This window comes from Aquarana catesbeiana, linkage group LG03, assembly GCF_042186555.1.
Source record: "Aquarana catesbeiana isolate 2022-GZ linkage group LG03, ASM4218655v1, whole genome shotgun sequence".
NCBI classification, from domain to species: domain Eukaryota; kingdom Metazoa; phylum Chordata; class Amphibia; order Anura; family Ranidae; genus Aquarana; species Aquarana catesbeiana.
This window is the reverse complement of record NC_133326.1, coordinates 446,688,926-446,713,869: the sequence shown is the minus strand read 5'-3', so window position 1 is coordinate 446,713,869 and position 24,944 is coordinate 446,688,926. Positions and strand designations below refer to the sequence as shown.

The 24,944-nt window shown below is 40.0% G+C and overlaps 1 protein-coding gene across 2 annotated transcripts in view; it reads left to right on the top strand.

Moving 5' to 3' along the window:
- Positions 1–24,944, top strand: part of MACROH2A1 (macroH2A.1 histone) — a 203,755-nt gene that overhangs the window by 55,268 nt on the left and 123,543 nt on the right. For both annotated transcript variants that reach the window (XM_073620820.1, XM_073620821.1), the window contains exon 5: positions 15,015–15,125. In XM_073620820.1, the coding sequence (XP_073476921.1) occupies positions 15,015–15,125 (111 nt within the window). The remainder of the gene's footprint in view (positions 1–15,014; positions 15,126–24,944) is intronic.

Genomic DNA, 24,944 nt, shown 5'->3' with positions numbered 1-24,944 from the left:
ACAAATAGAATTGCATTGGAAATGATAGCCCTGAATATAATAGGGAAGGTTTTATGTAAAATAACTTTAAAGCGGAGTTCCACCCAAAAGTGGAAGTTAATTGTCTCCTCTCCCCCTCCGGTGCCACAATTTCGACAGGTATCCTGTTCCCACTTCCGGGAGTTTGTGCTGCGGCCCATGATGTCACAGCGCAGTGCTCCCTCCTTCTCCCCCTGTCGCCGAGGCAGTAGGAGAGAGGAGCGGGGCCTCGTGCATGCGCAGTAGGGTTCTCGGCATGAAGCCACAAGGCTACACTGCCGGGTTCACTTACCCGCAATGGCGGCAGCAGCACCCGACAGCTGATGGAAACATCAGCTGCGGTGCCGACATCGCTGGACTCCAGGACAGGTAAGTGTCCTATTATTAAAAGCCAGCAGCTGCAATATGTGTAGCTGCTGGCTTTTAATTTTTTTTTTTTTTTGGGCGGACCTCCACTTTAAGTGATAAGATATGTGTCTGTATGGTAATTTCATAATATTGTGTTTGTACTATGTAAATTGTATGTAAACCCAAATTAGTTTTTTTATGTGTTTGGTATTATGCTCCAGTGCACAACTGTTTTCCTAAACAAATCATTTTATTTAACTCTGTTGTAAACTTTCTAGTCTGGAGAGCCTACCAATAACAAGACTTCCTGTTGTAAAAAGTAAGGACTAAGGCGCTGCCTTGAAATTAGCTGCATTTGTTAGCCTGCCTTGTGTGCTTCTTTAGTTGAACATTGGACTGCCTATCAGGTCTACCCATTTCTCCTGCACATACCATCCATACAGAAAATTAGAGTTTGCGTTAAACCTCAACTCAAAGTGTATATATCAGAGACCTTTTTTATTTGCACAATATTGTGCCTACTTGAAAATGGTTGGAATAGATCAGCATAAATGTGATTTGTTATTCGGGGGTATTTATCATTGTGAAGTACAGTGGGGACGGAAAGTATTCAGACCCCCTTAAATTTTTCACTTTTTGTTATATTGCAGCCATTTGCTAAAATGAATTAAGTTCATTTTTTTTCCTCATTAATGTACACAGCACCCCATATTGACAGAAAAACACAGAATTGTTGACATTTTTGCAGATTTATTAAAAAAGAAAAACTGAAATATCACATGGTGAAATATCACATGGTCCTAAGTATTCAGACCCTTTGCTCAGTATTTAGTAGAAGCACCCTTTTGATCTAATATAGCCATGAGTCTTTTTGGGAAAGATGCAACAAGTTTTTCACACCTGGATTTGGGGATCCTCTGCCATTCCTTGCAGATCCTCTCCAGTTCTGTCAGGTTGGATGGTAAACGTTGGTGGACAGCCATTTTTAGGTCTCTCCAGAGATGCTCATTTGGGTTTAAGTCAGGGCTCTGGCTGGGCCATTCAAGAACAGTCACGGAGTTGTTGTGAAGCCACTCCTTAGTTATTTTAGCTGTATGCTTAGGGTCATTGTCTTGTTGGAAGGTAAACCTTCAGCCCAGTCTGAGGTCCTGAGCATTCTGGAGAAGGTTTTAGGCCAGGATATCCCTGGAGTTGGCCACATTCATCTTTTCCTCGATTGCAACCAGTCATCCTGTCCCTGCAGCTGAAAAACACCCCCACAGCATGATGCTGCCACCACCATGCTTCACTGTTGGGACTGTATTGGACAGGTGATGAGCAGTGCCTGGTTTTCTACACACATACTGCTTAAAATTAAGGCCAAAAAGTTCTATCTTGGTCTCATCAGACCAGAGAATCTTATTTCTCACCATCTTGGAGTCTTTCAGGTGTTAGCAAACGCCATGCGGGCTTTCATGTGTCTTGCACTGAGGGGAGGCTTCCGTTGGGCCACTCTGCCATAAAACTCCGACTGGTGAAGGGCTGCAGTGATGGTTGACTTTCTACAACTTTCTCCCATCTCCTGACTGCATCTCTGGAGCTCAGCCACAGTGATCTTTGGGTTCTTCTTTATCTCTCTCACCAAGGCTCTTCTCCCCTGATAGCTCAGTTTGGCCGGACGGCCAGCTCTAGGAAGGGTTCTGGTTGTCCCAAATGTCTTACATTTAAGGATTGTGGAGGCCACTGTGCTCTTAGGAACCTTAAGTGCAGCAGAAATTTTTTTGTAACCTTGGCCAGATCTGTGCCTTGCCACAATTCTGTCTCTGAGCTCTTCAGGCAGTTCCTTTGACCTCATGATTCTGATTTGCTCTGACATGCACTGTGAGCTGTAAGGTCTTATATAGACAGGTGTGTGGCTTTCCTAATCAAGTCCAATCCGTATAATCAAACACAGCTGGACTCAAATGAAGGTGTAGAACCATCTCAAGGGTGATCATAAGAAATGGACAGCACCTGAGTTAAATATATGAGTGTCACAGCAAAGGGTCTGAATACTTAGGACTATGTGATATTTCAGTTTTTCTTTTTTAATAAATCTGCAAAAATATCAACAATTCTGTGTTTTTCTGTCAATATGGGGTGCTGTGTGTACATTAATGAACTTAAATGATTTTAGCAAATGGCTGCAATATAGCAAAGAGTGAAAAATTTAAGGGGGTCTGAATACTTTCCATCCCCACTGTACATTTTTGAGTAAAGAATGTTGTTGAAATCTATTGAAGTCTGCATGACTCTATATTGTATTTCCCCCCTTAAAAAAAATCTGTGTGCAAAAATGACCACGCTATTTAAAATCATGCCCCATGCAAAATTTCCCCTCCAGTTAATTAAAATTAATTGGGAATAATATTATGCATGGTCATAATACTAAAGTTATATTAGGAGAAGAATACAGCATGTAAAATGGTGTTTTTTTCACTCTTAGTTTCAATTTAAAAATCATAATGCATGTTCACAATTAGCATATAGGATTATCCTTAGGTTAGATGGTAATAGATGTAAACTGTTTGTTTAGTTCAAATTAAAATTTGTACTTACAAAGGGCAATCCTAAAAGAGTAGGTTTCCCCCATGAACTTCAAGAAGATGCCACACTTGTTGTGCCTGTCAACATGGCAGCTTTGTCATATAAAATGTTTCCATTCCCAGTACACTTTGTCTGATGCATATGTGATGTCACCTATATGTGTCACATTTATAGCTCTTCTGCATTCTCATGCTTGCACAGGAGAATTCTGTATCTGACCACGCATGCACATTGAAAATTGGGAGTGCAAGATGAAGGACTCCCGTGCTCCCAGAAAACCACCAGCAATATGGTGATATCCCACATGTGCACACGTGCAGTAGAGGCCAGTCTGTACAGCCACACCATGCATGCACGAGGTCTCTCTGCCATAATGTGCTAGAAAAAGACATGGCAATAATATCTCACACATGCGTGGTAGTGGCTGGTCTCTGCTGCCATTACCCTACACAAGTAGGATATCCCCACCAATTTTTTTTTTTCAATCACAATACGGTGAGAAAGAGATCTCGCGCATGTGTGGTTGTGGCAGTTCAGACCAGCCACTACCATGTGTTCCCGATTTTTTTAATGTAAAAGCATGGGGATCTTTTCAGGGGAGTGGGGTTTAATACTCACTCCTGTGTGCTAAACAAATTATTGCGCACACCACTCTGCCCCCTCCCCCCTCCTCCCCAACACCACACTGCCAAATCACTCTGTTTCAAATCTCCACCATGCCCGCTTACCTACCCCTGATGTCACTATTCTTTCTGACACCCTCACTAATCTGTAGGCCCGCCTTACCCCACCCTTAACACACTGCCCCACTCTATCCACCACACCCATGCTGGGTTTCTTCCCTTACAACTCTGCCAGAAGCCCACTACTGCTTGCAGCAATTGACCCTGCACTCCTTGGTCACCACTCTGCTGCACATTTTCTCTGCTTTATACACCCCCCACTTCCTCACCACTCTGACAACACCCCCCCACCCAAACTCACCAAACTTCTGCTGCCCCCACCACTTTTCCTCTTACCCACCCCTGCGCTCACCAGTCTTCCCCCTGCCCACTCACATATCCCTGTCCCTAACACTCTTCCACTGCCCTCACCATTTCTTTCTTCTCCCCACCTACACACCCCTGCCCTCACCAATTTTTTCCTCCACCCCGTTTTCACCACTCTGCCCACCCAACACCGTCCTCACCACATTTTGCCCCTCCACACTATTTCAACACCCCAAAACACAACTCTAGACCACTTCCCCCTCAGACCTATTGTCACCACTGCACCATTGCTGTGTGTGGCTCCACCCACACAGCCGTGTCTTTAAGGTCTGTAATTTCTCATTGCTAATTAGTACACGTTTCATCAAGGGGGACTGTACAGAAGGCGATTGGGATCCATCCTTTCTCTACATGCTGTATTTCAGCCGCAGTCTCTATAGCACCATAACCGCAATCGGTACCTCATTAAGGACATGAGGGTGGGAGAATTCATTGCAAGAGACTGTGCATTATACCTGTGATGCACTGATCATGGTTGCAATGCTCTGCAGGCTTCATTGCAAAAAAATAATAAAATGCACATTGATCATGAGATCAATGTTGCTTCATTTACAATTTTCTTTTGCCAATGGTGACTGACTCTTTTTACATACATTTATTTATATATATATATATATATATATATATATATATATATATATATATATATATATATATACAGTATATATATATATATAATATATGGTACACACGTTTCCTCTTTCACAGAGAGAGGAGCTTCACTAAGGTACATAACTTGTTTTGAAAAAAGGAGGCTAGTAGCTGTTATTAAAAAGAAAAAAAAACTGCGCTAGAAGTCTAAAACGTGAAGCTGCAGCTAGCTATAAGTGAACTACACAAATAAAGCAAATATACAAAAAAAGCCGCACTTGAAAATTGATCAATCAAATAATTTGTGAAAATAGTCCTTGTGATAAAATGTCCGACACCAATACATTAATAAATTGAATGATGAAAAATTGTTGTTTTCAATAATCCATAGCTGATGTTAAAAGTTCAGGTATCACACTTTCTGTAAGATGAAATGCTTACCAGATAGCAAGCCAAATAAGACAGGTGGCTATAAACCCAGCCTGGGCCTTTGGGGAACCTTTCCGGATACGTCCTGGACAGAATTCACTCACAGATTGGATCAGATCCACGAAGGTTGTACCCAAAAAAATGTTTTAAATAACATAGCGTAATACTGACATGGATAGGTTTTAAAAAAAAAAAATAAAAATAAAAATGACACTCCACCAGTGATAAATCATAGAATTCATACAATATCTAGTGCCGTAGGCCCAAAAGGAACAATGAGGTGAGTGACATCAACCATACAAAATAGTGAAAAAATCTCGTGTATGAAGAGCTAGTGCAAAAACCATCCAAAAAAGCCGCTTACCAGAAATGAAACCAAAGAGGCATGTGATAAACCACCAGATGATAGATGGAAAAAAGGAAGGGATCTGAGGCCGCTTACCAGATTTAATTAAGATTGGAGCATACAACTAGTTAGCAGAAAAGGTGAAGGAATATCCAGGTGCAGATCTGAGGCCACTTACCAGATACAATATAAATTAGAGCATATGACTATTCAGCAAAAAAAGGATGAAAGGAATACCAAGGTGCTGCAAACCGCATAAAAAACCTGCTTACCAGACAGCAGGTTCTTTAGTGGCAGATTAATTTATTCACAGAACCGGCTTCCTGGCATGGGGCTACGAGGGTCCATTCAGCCATCCATAATTCGGGCTCCGCAATGCATATATATAAAAATGATGGCAATAGTGTAATATGTACAAACTATTTATTAAAATGAAGAAATGACACTTACAGTGTAGCAAGATAAAAAGATAAAAAATCACAACGCCGGCCAGCATACGAACAAACTGATGCCTTGTTGTTTCCATGGCGGGACTCTGAGTGGCGTTCCCCTATGGGAACATACATGAGTTATGCCCATATCCAAGATGGCGCTCTGTGTTTCCCGCAGCGGCACTCAGAGCGAGGCTTGGAGTTAGTATATTTAGTGGTGGTTTAGCACGCTGCCCGTTCCCCATTGAGAACGTCAGCCTATGACGAAACGCGTTTGGGAGGGACGTGCTGACGTCACCACGCTGCATCACAGAGGACGGGAGTTTGTTCGTATGCCGGCCGGCGTTGTGATTTTTTATCTTTTTATCTTGCTACACAGTAAGTGTCATTTCTTCATTTTAATAAATAGTTTGTACATATTACACTATTGCCATCATTTTTTATATATATGCATTGCGGAGCCCGAATTATGGATGGCTGAATGGATCCTCGTAGCCCCATGCCAGGAAGCCGGTTCTGTGAATAAATTAATCTGCCACTAAAGAGCCTGCTGTCTGGTAAGCAGGTTTTTTATGTGGTTTGCAGCACCTTGGTATTCCTTTAATCCTTTTTTTGGTGAATAGTCATATGCTCCAATTTATATTGTATCTGGTAAGCGGCCTCAGATCTGCACCTGGGTATTCCTTCACCTTTTCTGCTAACTAGTTGTATGCTCCAATCTTAATTAAATCTGGTAAGCGGCCTCAGATCCCTTCCTTTTTTCCATCTATCATCTGGTGGTTTATCACATGCCTCTTTGGTTTCATTTCTGGTAAGCGGCTTTTTTGGATGGTTTTTGCACTAGCTCTTCATACACAAGATTTTTTCACTATTTTGTATGGTTGATGTCACTCACCTCACTGTTCCTTTTGGGCCTACGGCACTAGATATTGTATGAATTCTATGATTTATCACTGGTGGAGTGTCATTTTTATTTTAATTTTTTTTAAAAAAACCTATCCATGTCAGTATTACATTATGTTATTTAAAACGTTTTTTTGGGTACAACCTTCGTGGGTCTGATCCAATCTGTGAGTGAATTCTGTCCAGGACGTATCCGGAAAGGTTCCCCAAAGGCCCGGGCTGGGTTTATAGCCACCTGTCTTATTTGGCTTGCTATCTGGTAAGCATTTCATCTTACAGGAAGTGTGATACCTGAACTTTTAACATCAGCTATGGTTTATTGAAAACAACAATTTTTCATCATTCAATTTATTAATGTATTGGTGTCGGACATTTTGTCACAAGGACTATTTTCACAAATTATTTGATCAATTTTCAAGCGCGGCTTTTTTGTATATTAACTAGTAGCTGTTATGCTCATTTTTCTTTTAAATACAGTACATAGTAGCCACTGACCTGATGGCATAGGTGTACCAGATGTCCAAAGACCCAATACACACATGCTTATTCTAAGTTTATAATAAGTCATCTAAATTACAAGTATGAGAATGGCAGCCCTGGAACTTGCTCATTTAAATCTAATTCAGCATCATCGTCTCCCATATTTTCATAACATGTTGTTTTTATGATGGGCCAGCAAATTGTATGATTTTAGCACCCTGATGTGGGCTAAATCTTAGTTTGCATGGATCATTTTATTCATCTCTAATTTTAATATATTACAACCAAACTTTAACTTCATAGACCTTATGGGCTACTGTACAGAAATATATTTATAAAGATGTCACAAATAACTGTTTTTACATACACGACACTAGTTAGCAATACGTTTCAAACTTTGATTCAAACTGTCATTTTTCTTTGTAAGTTGAGTATAAATGGTTACTGTAAGGCAACACATACAGTTCTTATTTTACGCACATTGATAGATGTGGACCTGTGTTATTTTATAAACCTATTTCTGTTAATGTGGAAATGTTCAAAGTTATTTAACTGCTAATAATCTGAAGGTAAGCATTTTACTTCCTTGCACTTATTTTAGGTATAATATCTCTTGTATTAAAAAATGTCTCATAAAGACAAAGCTTTCTGTGTCTAAGCTACCCCAACTGAGGTCACATTAAATAGCCACTTCCTGCATCCCGGACTTGGCTTATTATAAATGTCAGAAGGTTGCATGTCTCTCCATTAAAATAAATAGTGACATTGAAATGATACACTATTTAAAGGCAATTTAGCTAATATGTGTTTTGAGTATATGCGTGTAATAGGAAATACAATATTGCACAAGAACCTGGTGGGAAGATTATGTAAAAGGTCAAATCAAAAGAGCGAACTGTGACGAAACCAAGTGCTTAGTCAGGAGGAGGTTATATTTACTGACATTATTAGCTGTGAACATACAAGTAAAAAGAGGAAGCAAATCTAAAATCATAAGATCTTTGCATGGAGCTTTACTACTCAAACTGACCATTCAATGACAACACAAATGAACTGCACAATGAGACACAGGGGTTGATTTATTAAAGTCAAATAGGCTGTTCATTTCACTTTAGAAAGAATATCCAGTTACATGCAAAGAAAATAAAAAAGTTGCATTTTTACTTGTACATGATTGGATGGTGGAATTTAGCAGAGCTTAACCTCATTCACTAAACTCTGGGGAAAATTTCCTTGCAAAGTACAACCTCCCTTGCAAAGTGAACCCTCTATTTGCCTTTAGTAAATCAGCCCCACTGAGAACTGAACAGGGAATAAAGGATAATTTTGTTAGAGCTTATTATTTAAGGAGCTTTAAGGCTGGCCATACATTATACATTTTTATTGTACAATTTCCCATTATATTTACCAAAACCATATACAATGGGATCATACCTAAACACTTTCAAATTGTATGCAATCAGGCAGGCCCTTGCACTACATAGTTGAAGGTAAATCTAAAGGAAATTGAACAAGAAAATTGTATAATGTATGGCCAGCTTAAGACTGGCCATTGATGGATGTATACAGTATCTCTTCAATCAAGATGGGCAAGGATATATAGTATCTGCCAATACTTGATTTTATCACCTGAATGTCAGGATCTGCTATGATCTGATTGTGGTAGCAGTCCACTTTGATCCTTTATATAAAACGTGACAGTGCAGCACTTATAGCACAGTATATGTATAATAAGTGCATTAATAAAAGTAGTGCCAAAAAATATATAGAAGCAATTTAATAAAAATGATTCATATACAGTATTAACCGGTTCAATACCGGGCATTTTCACCCCCTTCCTTCCCAGACCAATTTTTAGTTTTCAGCACTGTCGCACTTTAAACGACAATTGCGCAGTCGTGCGACGTTGTACCCAAACAAAATTGACGTCCTTTTTTCTCCCACCAATAGAGCTTTCTTTTGGTGGTATTTGATCACCTCTGCTGTTTTTATTTTTTGCGCTATAAACAAAAGAAGAGCGACAATTTTGAAAAAAAGACAATATTTTTTACTTTTTGCTATAATAAATATCCCAATTTTTAAAAAAAAAAAAAAAATTTTTTCCTCAGTTTCGGCCGATACATATTCTTCTACATATTTTTGGTAAAAAAAATCGCAATAAGCGTATATTGATTGGTTTGCGCAAAAGTTATAGCGTCTATAAAATACGGGATAGATTTATGGCATTTTTTAAAAAAAATTTTTTTTTTTTTTTTTTACTAGTAATAGCGGCGATCGCAATTTTTTTTCCTGACTGCGACATTATGGCGGACACATCGGACACTTTTGACACATTTTTGGGACCATTTACATTTATACAGCGATCAATGCTATAAAATTGCATTGATTACTGTGTAAATGTGACAGGCAGTGAAGGGGTTAACCACTAGGGGGCGGGGAGGATTAAATGTGTTTCCTAGGGAATGCTTCTAACTGTAGGGGGAGGGGACGCACAAGGGGAGGAGACCAATCAGTGTCCCTCCGTTCTGGCAACACAGATCGCTCTCCTCTGAGCTGACAGGACGTGGATCTCTGTGTTTACACACAGAGATCCACGGTCCGGCCCGGTTAACGGGCAATCGCGGGTGCCCGGCGGACATCGCAGGGGCCGGGCACACGCACCGGGTCCCGAGCAACGCGGCGGGCGCCCCCTAGGTGGCCGGGAACCCGAGGCCGTCATATGACGTCCACCCAGGATGGGAGATCCCATCTGTGGACGTCATTTGACTATAGGCGGGTAGGGAATGGTTAAAGTGGATGTAAACCCCAATTTTTTTTTTTTTTTATATCATACTGTAGAGTATAAGATTTGCTATCATTTGAGCCCAGTCTTGCCACACAGAGTTAATCCATCTCTGAGCAATCCCCTTTTATTGTTCAGTGAGACAATTCTTGACAAACTGAGAAAAACTTTGTCAAATACTCCCCCTTGCTGTGAGTGACAGGTGATTTACATCTCGTGCACTAGCCTAAGAGACATGCAGTATTTTTTAATTCCATCCCACTCCTTTCTTCAGCAGCTCTGCAAGGATTGGCTGTAACACACCTTAGCATGATTTGGCATGCTGAAGTCATGTGGTTACTTTCCTGTGTTTTCACTGGATGTTAGAGATGATAGCAGAAGTTCAGCAGAAGTTCAGTGTTAGAAATACACAGAGAAAATGAATATTGACAAGGGGAGTGTAGAGGTGGGCGGGGAGTCTACTGACATCACAAATCCACCCACCGAGCTCCAGACAACAGACCCACCCACAGAATATGCAGTTTTGCGGGTCTAATAACATAGGGGAGACATTTGACAGGTAAAGATACATGCAGGAGGCATGTATATCCTTGTAGATAACCCCTATGGCAGTAGTTTAGAAAGGATGACATTGGGTTTACATCCACTTTAAGGGGCTTCCCCCAACAGAATATATGTAAACCTAAGTAGTCCTTATAAAAATTACTTTTAGGTCAAAATAAATAGTCCCAAAGTCAACATATATGAACTTCAGTCTTCTTCATCATATAGTGCATGCAAAGATTCCCATAGTGCAAAGGTACTCCACTCTGTCACCAGCAGTGTGCCCAGTCTACACCTCTTATATATCCTGGTGACACAGGATTAACCTGAGGGAGGAAGAATGGGGAGATGGACCTCCTATCACAATTTGGATTAGCAGCAAGGATGGGAAGTGTTATCATAATAGGGGATTTTATTTATCCAGACATAGACTGGGCGGAAGGAACCACACATGCGTCTAAGACTTTACAAAGAATGCAGCAGGATATGGAAGGGTGCAATTGGGGCATCTAAGATAGAACACGAAAGACACATAGCGGAGGAGAGCAAAAAAATAATTTGGGTATATAAACAGTAAAAAAGGGAGGACAGACCATATTGGCCCCATAAAGAATTAGGAAGGACATCTGGTTACAAAGGATGGGGAGATGGTGAAGGTATTGAATTTATTCTTCTCCTCAGTCTTCACGAGGGAATCGGGGGGCTTCAGTAACCAACACTGCAGTGTTTGTCCTCATGACACATCAAAGGAAGCACCATCATGGCTAATGCCCTGTACACACGATAGGATTTTCCGATGGAAAATGTGTGATAGGACCTTGTTGTCGGAAATTTCGACCGTGTGTAGGCTCCATCACACATTTTCCATAGGAATTTCAGACACACAAAGTTTGAGAGCTTGCTATAAAATTTTCCGACAACAAAATCCGCTGTCGGAAATTCCGATCGTGTGTACACAAATGCGACGCACAAAGTGCCACGCATGCTCAGAATAAATTAAGAGACGAAAGCTATTGGCTACTGCCCCATTTATAGTCCCGATGTACGTGTTTTACGTCACCGCATTCAGAACGATCGGATTTTCCGACAACTTTGTGTGACTGTGTGTATGCAAGACAAGTTTGAGCCAACATCCGTCGGAAAAAAATCCATGGATTTTGTTGTCGGAATATCCGATCAATGTCTGACCGTGTGTACAGGGCATAACAGAGGACAGAATTAGAAATAGACTTGGGAAACTTAAACATTAATAAATCATGGGGACCAGATGGCTTGCACCAGAGGGTATTTAGGGAACTCAGTCAAGTAATTGCCAGACCATTGTTCCTAATTTTTACTGACAGTCTACTGACTGGAATGGTACCAGCTGATTGTAGAAAAGCCAATATAGCACCAATATTTAAAAAAGGGCCAAAATACATCCCTGGGAATTACAGACCAGTTAGCCTAACATCAATAGTATGCAAGCTCTTGGAGGGGAAGATAAGGGACTATATACAAGATTTTAGTAATGAAAACGGTATCATTAGCAATAATCAGCATGGATTCATGAAGAATCGTTCTTGCCAAACCAATATATTAACCTTCTATGAGGAGGTGAGCTGCCATCTAGAGAAAGGAGGGGCCGGTGATGTGGTGTATCTGGATTTTGCAAAAGTATTTGACACAGTTCCGCATAAAAGTTCACTGCACAAAGTAAGTTCCGTTGGCATGGTCCATAGGGTGAGTACATGGATTGAAATCTGGCTACAAGGGCGAGTTCAGAGGGTGGTGATGAATGACCAAATACTCAGAATGGTCAGGGTTGGAAAGTGGGGTCCCCCAGGGTTCTGTGCTGGGACCAATCCTGTTTAATTTGTTAATAAATGACCTGGAGGATGGGGTAAACAGCTCATTCTCTGTATTTACAGACAACACTAAGCTAAGCAGGGCAATAACTTGTCCGCAGGATGTGGAAACCTTGCAAGAAGATCTGAACAAATTAATGGGGTGGGCAACTACATGACAAATGAGGTTTAATGTAGAAAATGTAAAATAATGCATTTGAGTGGCAAAAATATGAATGCAATCTATACACTAGGGGGTGAAACTCTGGGGGAATCTAGGATGGAAAAGGACCTGGGGGTCCTAGTAGATGATAGACTCAGCAATGGCATGCAAGGCCAAGCTGCTGCTAACAAGGCAAACAGAATATTGGCATGCATTAAAAAGGTGATTAACTCCAGGGATAAAGCGATAATTCTCCCACTCTACAAGACGTTGGTCCGGCCTCACCTGGAGTATGCTGTCCAGTTCTGAGCACCAGTCCTCAGGAAGGATGTACTGGAAATGGAGCGAGTACAAAGAAGGGCAACAAAGCTTATAAAGGGTCTGGAGGATTTTAGTTATGAAGAAAGGTTGCGAGCACTGAGCTTATTCTCTCTGGAGAAGAGACGCTTGAGAGGGGATATGATTTCAATTTACAAATGCCATACTGGTGACCCCACAATAGGGATAAAACTTTTTCGTGGAAGGGAGTTTAATAAGACATGTGGCCACTCACTAAAATTAAAAGAAAAGAGGTTTAACCTTAAACTGCGCAGATGGTTCTTTACTGTTATGCCGCGTACACATGATCGGACATTCTGACAAAATCCATGGATTTTTTCCGATGGATATTGGCTCAAACTTGTCTTGCATACACATGATCACACAAATCTTGTTGAAAATTCCTTTCACCAAGAACGCAGTGGTGTACAACACGTACGACGAGCCGAGAAAAATGACGTTCAATAGCTAGTGCGGCTCTTCTGCTTGATTCCGAGCATGCGTGGAACTTTGTGCATCGGACACGATCAGAATTTACGAGAACTGATTTTGTTGTCGGAAAATTTGAGATCCAGATCTTGTGTGTCGGAAATTCCGATGGAAAATGTCCGATGGAGCCTACACATGGTCGGAATTTCCGACAGCAAGCTCCCATCGAGCATTTTGCGTCGGAAAATCTGACTGTATGTACGGGGCATAAGAGTGGCAAGGATGTGGAATTCCCTTCCACAGGCGGTGGTTTCAGCAGGGGGGCATTGATAACTTCAAAAAACTATTAGATAATCACCTGAATGACCTCAACATACAGGGATATACAATGTAATACTGACATATAATCACACACATAGGTTGGACTTGATGGACGTGTGTCTTTTTTTCAACCTCACCTACTATGTAACTATGTACCATACATGCCTTAATATTTGATCTGTCTGATGAGTGCATATAGTTGGTGTAGGTTGGGCACACTGCTGGTGACAGAGTGGCGTACCTTTGCGCTTTAGGAATCTTTGCATGCACTATTTGATGAAGAAGACTGAAGTTCATATATGTTGACTTTGGGACTGATTATTTTGCACTAAAAGCACTTTTTATAAGGACTAACTTTGTTTACATATATTCTGTTGGACAAAGCCCCTTAGTACAGTAGTACCTTGGATTACAAGCGTAATACCTTCCAGAAGCATGCGTGTAATCCAAAGTACTCGTATATCAAAGCGAGTTTCCCCATAGGAATCAATGGAAACTCAGATAATTTGTTCCACGGTGACTGCTGGTCTATGCAGTACTGCATGTGGCCAGAGGTGCGGACTGCTGATGATGCCAAAAAATGCTTGTTAATGTGGAACTAAACCCTCCTATCGTGTTCAGCCAAGGAAGCTGCCCTCTTTGCCTCTGTTTGAACTTCAACTGCCATGATGCTGCACATGTGATCAGTTATAACACCAACCATTTGATGCTTTCACAGTTTGGTTTACAGCAAAAGCAAATGGGACAGTTACATTCCTTGCACGTGTCGGAATGTAACTGTTTTTTGAAACCTAAATTGATTGGTTTAGTTCCACTTCAAGGCTTTAGGAGTATAGTTTACAGAAAAATACCTGTTGAATGGTTGAACAGGATGGACTTGTGTCTCTTTTTAATCTGACTAACTATGCAACTACGATCTGCTAAACATACTTTACACTCAGCTCCTAATTTCCTCTTGCAAATTTATACAAAAATGCCTTTTAGTGGACTGAAATTGACTTGGTATCAGCCCAGTCTAGTTTTCTGTTGTTAAACTATTGAATCCCATCCAATAACTTAATTGCCACAATATAGGAACTAATGGTTCTGTAATTCAAGATAATAACTAAGTGTTAGGAATCCTTGAGATAACAGAAGAACTGTGGACAGAACAAAGAATGGCTCTGATTTCCTGACATGATCAATAACCGATATAATAAATGGTTTAAATGTTATATTAAGCAGGCCAAAAGGGAGCAAATATGATGTTTATTATTAGGGTTTACATACACTTTAAAAGTAGGTATCTTTTGGTTCCTGCTTTGTTGGGTTGTTCATTTAGTGGATTTAGAGATACTACAGGTTTGGTTTAATTCCTTTGACAAGTTCATACATCTGGTATGCTATAATATACTGTACATGTGATATTATATTATATAAATGCCTGTTCTGTATAACAAAATCTTATGTGTTTATTCAATTTATGCACTCAGAAGAAGCAAGGCGAAGTTAGCAAAGCTGCAAGTGCAGACAGTACAACAGAAGGGGCACCGGCCAATGGATTCACAATCCTTTCTACCAAAAGTCTTTTTCTGGGACAGAAGGTATTTCTCACTTTATTAAATGGTTACAGTAATGCAGTCTAGAAAATATACAGAAGCAGACAGAGTGTATTTAAACAGGTTACAAATACATCCCAGTTTTACTTTATACATAGTTACCAATTAATCATATTATGGTAACGAAGGTGCAGAAAATCAAAACTATATGTTCATGGTTTATGTACTTAATGTGGCCTGTTTTAAGGCACATGGCCACTTTCTACCTATAACATATTTGCTATGCATTTTAGATTTGTTTTAGTTATGTGAAATCGCTTTTAGTTCCCTCTTTAGAATTCTGTACTTTGTCCTTTTGATCCCACTTGATTTTTTTTAGATTTTTTTTTTGATTGCCATGTGTAATTTGTAAGCACGTGTAGGCCCTATGTGTATAGAACATATGGCTGTCTTAATCACTATAACTTCATTGTAGCTGCCACTCATACACAGTTAAACTTACAACATCCTCAGGAGAGGAGCAGTAAATGCAGGGAAGTTTCAGATAACCTAATTAAAAAACAGTTGTAAGCAAGCATGAAGGTAATTTGAAAACATAAAAAGAAACCATATATTTCTCTCTTTTATTTGAGGTAAAAAAGGTAACATAATTGGCAAGTTGCTTGCAAAAGATGGTTGATCATATTCGTGAACAAATATGTAAAAGTTTCAAGAGCCCATCAGAAAATAATTATTTTTTAAATTAAAGTTGATATTGTTAGGAAGATAATGTTTAAACACAGCTGACTTTCTTTCTAGTAATCTAGTATTAAGGCTACCAACTCATCATTTCAAATGGCAATTTAACTTTTATTTAAAAAGAATAAATGCTGCATAAGCCTTTTTTGTTATTTAGCCTTAAAAAATAACTTTATTTAATCTGCAGCCAGCACAGATTATCTAAATATTTATTGTATGGAAGAGTTCTGTACACTCTCTATAGGATTGGCTCACTGCTTTGCCCAATATTCCATCATGTCATACGGCATCATCATGTATAAGCTTATATACAAATACTGACAGGTAGGATCAAAAGAAAAAACAACTCTACAATTTTTTTTTCTACTAATTTTAGATGCAGATTTTAGAGCAGCAAAGGGTTAGAGTCTTTGTCAGGTTTACATTGTCATATCTTTGCTAGATATATATACATTGTCCTGGTGGCTATTGTCACGGAAACAGAAAGTGATGAAATTCAAAATGATACAGTTATGAGCAAAACAAGAGATGAGGGGGTCACCTTCAAATGGGAACACTTTTTCTGGTGACAACAGAGAGAAACTCCTCTCATGTTGTAAACATTTCCTCTCACTTGTTGCATCTACAGGACAAGAAGTGAAGGGAAATATCTCAAATGGGAGATCTGTGTTCCTCTTTGGGAGATTTCCTGTCACTTACTGTGAAGACAGGAAGTGATGGGATATCTCTCCAACTGCAAAACAGACACATACAGCTTTTTTGTTAAAGTGGGGAAGGCTTAGAACTTGGAATGTTTTCATTGCTGCCTGATTCTTCCTGCTCTGGCAATGGTTTGCATATCTCATAAACCCCTATTTTTTCACAATAGAATATAGGAAATGTATCAAATGTTGAACTGAGAAAATGTACCATTTAAGAAGAAAATAAGGTAATTTTAAAATTGATGGCAGTAATACGTCTCAGAAGAGTTGAGACAGGGAAACAAAAAGCTGGCAAAGTAAGTGGTACTTACAAGGAAGCAATGGAAGAACATTTTTCAACTAATTAGGTTAATTGGCAACAGGTCAGTAGTATGACTGGGTATAAAAACCATCTTAGAGATTCACAGTGTCTCAGAGGTAACGATGGGCAGAGGTTTACCAATCTGTGAAAAACTGCATCTAAAAACTGTCAAACAATTTCAGAATAATCTTTCTTAATGCAAAGTTGCGAAGACTTTAAATATATCATCCTCTTGGTCTTAGTGGGCACTCTGACACACCACACAGCAACCAAAACCCTTATAGGTTTGCTGCTACTTTATGCCTGGAAGGCAATATTAATAAAATAGAAGCAACTGGAGGTGCCCTCTTTTAACTTTTGGAAGGCCTTGGTTAACTCTGCAATTCCCCTTTATAAAGCCACATGCCACTCTTGTGGATGCCCAGTAAGTTCAACAGTATAGAAAATTTGGCTGGAGTCCCTTGTCACTAATCCCACTCAACCAATACATATACCCTTCTTAAGGGTATTTCATCATGTATAGATTATGTGTTGCTTATGAAGTTTCTTATGAATGTATTATTCTTCCTAAATGAATGAGCAGCCCATGTTTTGGGTTGGCACGTGATCTTGTTTTAGTTGCTAGCCCATATTTAAAAAAAAAAAAAACCTTAAGTTTTGTAAGCTTTGTACTTTTCTGAGCCGGGGAATGCCTAGAGGATCTGTATTGTAAACTGTTTTCTACTTTTGTTAAAACCAATAAACAGAATTTAAAAAAAAAGTTATATATCATCGTCTACAGTACATTATATCATCAAAAGATTCATAGAATTCAGAGAAATCTCTTTGCACAAGGGACAAGGTCGAACACAATATTAGATGCCCGTGTTATTTGGGCCTTTAGACAGCACTGTATTAAAAACAGGCATGATTCTGTGATGCTGCATGGGCTCAGGAATACTTCCATAAATCACTCTCTGTGAATACACTTTTCTGGGCCAATCAAAAATGTAAGGTAAAGCTCTAATTTAAAGAAGAAGCCATATATGAACATGATCCAGAAACTTCGCTTTCTTCTCTGGGCCAACGCTTAATTAAAATGGTCTGTTGGAAAGTTGAAAACTGTTCTGTGGTCAGATGAATCTAAATTTTGACATTTGTCCTTTTTGGCAACTATGGTTGCCGTTTCCTCTGGACTAAAGAGGAAAGAGACCTTCTGGCCTGTTATCAGCTCTCAGTTCAAAAGCCTGCATCTCTGATGGTGTGCAGTGCTTTAGTGCGTATGAAATGGGCAGCTTGCACCATCAATGCTGAAAAATATGTCCAGGCTTTAGGGAAGGCCTTGCATACTTCAGCGGGACAATGTTAAACTACATACTGCATCTATGACAACAGCATGGCTTTGTAATAGAAGAATCTAGGTGCTTGACTGGCCTGCCTGCAGTCTGGACCTTTAACCAATTAAAAATATTTGAAACAAAAAAATACAACAAAGATGACCCAGGACCATTGAGGAGTTAAAATCCTATATCAGGGAAGAAGAATCCTATATCAAGGAAGAACGGGACAACATTCCTCTCCCAAACCTCCAGCAAGTGGTCTCCTTAGTTCCAAAACATTTACAGAGTGTTAGAAGAGGGGATGCTACACTGTGGTAAACATGGCACTGTTGCAACTTTTTTGAGAGGAGTTGATGCTATGAATTTCAAAACTATCTTATTATTTTTCTTAAAATAGTACATTTTTTAAACTGTGGAAATATTATCTTTTTTCTGTTGTGAAAAAAAATGGGTTCATGAGATTTGCAAGTCATTGCGTTCTGTTTTTTTGTAGATTGTATTACTGACAAGGAATAGGCTTCTTTTTTTAATACCAAAAGGATGTACAGTAACATACTTTTTAGGTACCCTAATGGTACATCTATATATATATATATATATATATATATAATGTATGTATATACAGTATCTCCTAAAAGTGAGTACATCCCTCACATTTTTGTAAATATTTTATTCTATCTTTTCATGTGACAACACTGAAGAAATGACATTTTGCTACGATGTAAAGTAGTGAGTCAACAGATTGTATAACAGTATAAGTTTGCTGTCCCCTCAAAATAACTCAACACACAGCCATCAATGTCTAAACCGCTGGCAACAAAAGTGAGTACACCCCTAAGTGAACATGTCCAAATCGGGCCCAAAGTTTCAATATTTTGTGTGGCCACCATTATTTTCCAGCACTGCCTTAACCCTCTTGGACATGGAGTTCACCAGAGCTTCACAGGTTGCCACTGGAGTCCTTGTCCACTCCTCCATGACAACATCATTGATCTGGTGGATGTTAGAGATCTTGCGCTCCTCCACCTTGCATTTGAGGATGCCCCACAGATGCTCAATAGGGTTTAGGTCTGGAGACATGCTTGGCCAGTTCATCACCTTTACCCACAGCTTCTTTAGCAAGGCAGTGGTCATCTTGGAGGTGTGTTTGGGGTCCTTATCATGTTGGAATACTGCCCTGCGGCCCAGTCTCCGAAGGAAGGGGATCATGCTCTGCTTCAGTATGTCACAGTACATGTTGGCATTCATGGGTCCCTCAATGAACTGTAGCTCCCCAGTGCCGGCAGCACTCATGCAGCCCCAGACCATGACACTCCCACCACCAAGCTTGACAGTAGGCAAGACACACTTGTCTGTGTACTCCTCACCTGGTTTCCACCACAAACGCTTGACACCATCTGCACCAAATAAGTTTATCTTGGTCTCATCAGACCACAGGACATGGTTCCAGTAATCCATGTCCTTAGTCTGCTTGTCTTCAGCAAACTGTTTGCGGGCTTTCTTATGGATCATCTTTAGAAGACTTTTCCTTCTGGGACGAAATCCATGCAGACCAATTTGATGCAGCATGCGGCGTATGGTCTGAGCACTGACAGGCTGACCCCCCACCCCTTCAACCTCTGCAGCAATGCTGGTAGCACTCATACATCTATTTCCCAAGGACACCCTCTGGATATGAGGCTGAGCACGTGCACTCAACTTCTTTAGTTGACCATGGCGAGGCCTGTTCTGAGTTTCTGTTAAACCACTGTATGGTCTTGGCTGCCATGCTGCAGTTCAGTTTCAGGGTCTTGGCAATTTTCTTATAGCCTAGGCCATCTTTATGTAGAGCAACAATTCTTTTTTCAGATCCTCAGAGAGTTCTTTGCCATTAGGTGCCATGTTGAACTTCCAGTGACCAGTGTGAGAGCGATAACACCAAATTTACAACACCTGCTCCCCATTCACACCTGAGACCTTGTAACACTAACAAGTCACATGACACCCGGGAGGGAAAATGGCTAATTGGGCCCAATTTGGACATTTTCACTTAGGGGTGTACTCACTTTTGTTGCCAGCGGTTTAGACATTAATGGCTGTGTGTTGAGTTATTTTGAGGGGACAGCAAATTGACACTGTTATACAAGCTGTACACTCACTACTTTACATTGTAGCAAAGTGTCATTTCTGCAGTGTTGTCACATGAAAAGATTAAATTAAAAACTTTACAAAAATGTGAGGGGTGTACTCACTTTTGTGAGATACTATATATATATATATATATATATATATATATATATATATATATATATATATATATATATATATATATATATATATATATATATATATATATATATATATATATACACACAGTGGGGACGGAAAGTACGGAAAGTATTCAGACCCCCTTACATTTTTCACTCTTTGTTATATTGCAGCCATTTGCTAAAATCATTTAAGTTCATTTTTTTCCTCATTAATGTTCACACAGCACCCCATATTGACAGAAAAACATAGAATTGTTGACATTTTTGCAGATTTATTAACCTCCCTGGCGGTATGATTATTTCGGATTTTAGGTGCTGAAAGCAGTACAATTATTTTGCATGGAAATTTGGCGCTTTATATTGTAGGCCTGTAATTCTTAGCAATAACACACTTAGATCTGTCCACCAAGAGTCTAGTAGATATCCCAGGTATGATGAAGTTTGAAACACAAAATCATAAATTATAATATAATAAATATAAATAATTAAAAAAAATAATAATATAATAATAATAAAATTTCCCCATGATTTTTTCTAGCTGGTCTAAAGCCACTTTTGATGTAAAGGGACACTTTTTGGTTGCTATGGACAATCTCAAGTTTCCAGGCAGAAAGAACAGTATATATAATATAAAACTGCATGCAGGACTTTGGACAAAGCACTGGGGACAAAAGGGAAGTGAAATGATTTCATAAAGTACTGTAATCTGTAAGATTACAGTACTGTATGTGTTATGATTTTTACATCTTTTAAAATTTGCCGCCAGGCTTCACCCCTGTGCGTCGCGACGCTCGCAGGGAACGGAGCCTGGCACAGAGAGGCTTCGGAGGAGGACAGAGCCCGCAGACACCGCGGGGGGACATCGCAGGATCCTGGGGACAAGGTAAGTATACCGAACCAGGATCCTGCAATGCAATCCCGAGTGTGGTTCGGGGTTACTGCTAATGGTGCTGAAATTTAACCCCAAGCCACACTCGGGAATACCGCCAGGGAGGTTAAAAAAGAAAAACTGAAATATTGCATGGTCCTAAGTATTCAGACCCTTTGCTCAGTATTTAGTAGATGCACCCTTTTGATCTAATACAGCCATGAGTCTTTTTGGGAAAGATGCAAGTTTTTCACACCTGGATTTGGGGATCCTCTGCCATTCCTCCTTGCAGATCCTCTCCAGTTCTGTCAGGTTGGATGGTAAACGTTGGTGGACAGCCATTTTTGGGCCAAGAACAGTCACGGAGTTGTTGTGAAGCCACTCCTTTGTTATTTTAGCTGTGTGCTTAGGGTCATTGTCTTGTTGGAAGGTAAACCTTCGCCCCAGTCTGAGGTCCTGAGCACTCTGGAGAAGGTTTTCGTCCAGGATATCCCTGTACTTGGCCGCATTCATCTTTCCCTCGATTGCAACCAGTCGTCCTGTCCCTGTAGCTAAAAAACACCCCCACAGCATGATGCTGCCACCACCGTGCTTCACTGTTGGGACTGTATTGGACAGGTGATGATCAGTGCCTGGTTTTCTCCACACATACTGCTTAGAATTAAGGGCTGCAGTGATGGTTGACTTTCTTCAACTTTCTCCCATCTCCCGACTGCATCTCTGGAGCTCAGCCACAGTGATCTTTAGGTTCTTGTTTACCTCTCTCACCAAGGCTCTTCTCCCTCCATAGTTCAGTTTGGCCGGACGGCCAGCTCTAGGAAGGGTTCTGGCCATCCCAAACATCTTCCATTTAAGGATTATGGAGGCCACTGTGCTCTTAGGAACCTTAAGTGCAGCAGAAATTTTTTTGTAACCTTGGCCAGATCTGTGCCTTGCCACAATTCTGTCTCTGAGCTCTTCAGGCAGTTCCTTTGACCTCATGATTCTGATTTGCTCTGACATGCACTGTGAGCTGTAAGGTCTTATTTAGACAGGTGTGTGGCTTTCCTAATCAAGTCCAATCAGTATAATCAAACACAGCTGGACTCAAATGAAGGTGTAGAACCATCTCAAGGATGATCAGAAGAAATGGACAGCACCTGAGTTAAATATATGAGTGTCACAGCAAAGGGTCTGAATACTTAGGACCGTGTGATATTTCAGTTTTTCTCTTTTAACCACTTGCTTACTGGGCACTTAAACCCCCCTCCTAGCCAGACCAATTTTCAGCTTTCAGCGCTGACGCACTTTGAATGACAATTGCGCGGTCATACAACACTGTACCCAAATGAAATTTTTATCATTTTTTTCCCACAAATAGAGCTTTCTTTTAGTGGTATTTGATTACCTTTGCGGTTTTTATTTTTTGTTAAAAAAATGTAAAAAGACCGAATTAAAAAAAAAAAAAAAAAAAATATTTTTTTAATATTTTGTTATAAAATTTTAAAAAAGGTAATTTTTCGCCTTCATTGATGTACGCTGATAAGGCGGCAGTGATGGGCACTGATGGGTGGCGGTGATGGGCACTGATGGGTGGCAATAATGGGCACTGTTCGGTTACACTGATAGGCAGCACTGCTAGGTGGCACTGATTGCCACCACTGGTGGGCATTGATAGGTGGCACTTGTGGGCATTGATAGGTGGTACTCATGGGCATTGATAGGTGGCACTGTGGGCACTGTCAGGTGGCACTGGCAGGGGGTACTGGTAGCACAATTGAGGCAGAATTGCCTCTTCCTCTTCGGGACAGATGTCCCTTGCTGATAAGCCGTGATCAGCTTTTTTTTATCCTCGCGCTGTCAGCGTGAGGAGAACATAAAACCCGATCACAGAGCTTTTGTTTTGATCATGTGATCAGCTGTCATTGGCTGACAGCTGATCACATGGTAAGGGGCCAGGACCGGCCCCTTACTCGGATCGGTGATCACCCACATCTCAGTGACTCGATGATCACAGTGCGCTCCACGCGCGCCCTGTAGGGCGCGTGCAGGGCACGTGCACAGGGGAGGCAATCATATGAGGGCCTCCCGGGAATTCAGGTCCGCGCTGTAGCCGTCATTCGGCTATGACGCAGATGTCAAGTGGTTAATAAATGTGCAAAAATGTCAACAATTCTGTGTTTTTCTGTCAATATGGGGTGCTGTGTGTACATTTAATGAGGAAAAAAATGAACTTAAATGATTTTAGCAAATGACTGCAATATAACAAAGAGTGAAAAATTTAAAGGGGTCTGAATACTTTCCGTCCCCACTGTATATACACATACATACACACACATGCATCTCATAAAATTAGAATATCATCAAAAAGTTGATTTATTTCAGTAATTCAATTCAAAAAGTGAAACTCATATATTTTATATAGATGCGTTACACACAGAGTGATATATTTCAAGCATTTCTTTCTTTTAATTTTGATGATTATGGCTTACAGCTAGTGAAAACCCAAAATTCAGTATCTCAGAAAATTAGATTACATATGACCAATAAAAAAAATGTATCGCAATAAAGAAATGTTAGCTTACTGAAAAGTATCTCCATGTACAGTATTGGTGCTGATTTCATTTTCCAGTAGGACTTGGCACCTGCCCACACTGCCAAAAGTACCAATACCTGGTTTAATGATCATGGTATCACTGTGCTTGATTGGCCAGCAAACTCACCTGACCTACACCCCATAGGATATCAAAGCAGCCTGGGCTTCCATAACACCTCTGCAGTTCCACAGGCTGATTGCCTCCATGCATTGATTGAGTAATTCATGCAAAAGTTGCCCCGACCAAGTATTGAGTGCATACTATACTGTACATGGGCATACTTTTCAGTAAGCCAACATTTCTGTATTAAACATTTTTTTTTTTTTTTTAATTGATCTTATTTAATATTCTAATTTTCTGAGATACTGAATTTTGGGTTATCTAGCTCTTCCACTTCTCTCCCAATAGGACAGGAAAGTACTTACTCATTTTGGTACTGCAATGAACATAGAAAAGTTATCCATTTTGCTTCACTTCTCCACCATAACATGCGCATCAGGGCTTAGCGATTTGTATGTTTGGTTACTACCCTTTCTCAGCCTCAACAATGGCATGAAAGTTATCCCGCTGTCATCATATCTTATGCATAAAGACATTGAGATTGATTTACTAAAGGCAAATATATTGTGCACTTTAAGTGCATTTACTCTAGGTCTGAGGGGAAGCTCTGCTGGTTTCTATTATCCAATCATGTACAAGCAAAAATGCTGTTTTTTATTTTCCTTGCTTGTGATTGAGTATTCTTTGCAAAGTGAAGCTTTACCTCATTTGCTAAGCTCTGAAGCAAGGGCACTTGGAGTGCACAGTATATTTTCCTTTAGTAAATCAACCCCATTATCTGTAGCCAGGATGTCTTTTATCTATGCATGAAGAGTAGCTCTTTGCATGTGGTGCAGTGCTTTTTTTAGTCTCTTCTCTTGGGAATTAAGTACAATTTTATTTTTATTTTAAACTTTTCCCCCTATAGAGTAAGAGTGGCCATATTTTATATGCAGGAGAAACGTGTAGAAGTATTCTTTACCTCTTTACCTACCTCTATACAGTTTGTATATACTGTATGATGCTGTTACATCAACTATTCACTGCTCCCAGATGTATGGTACAATTTGTCG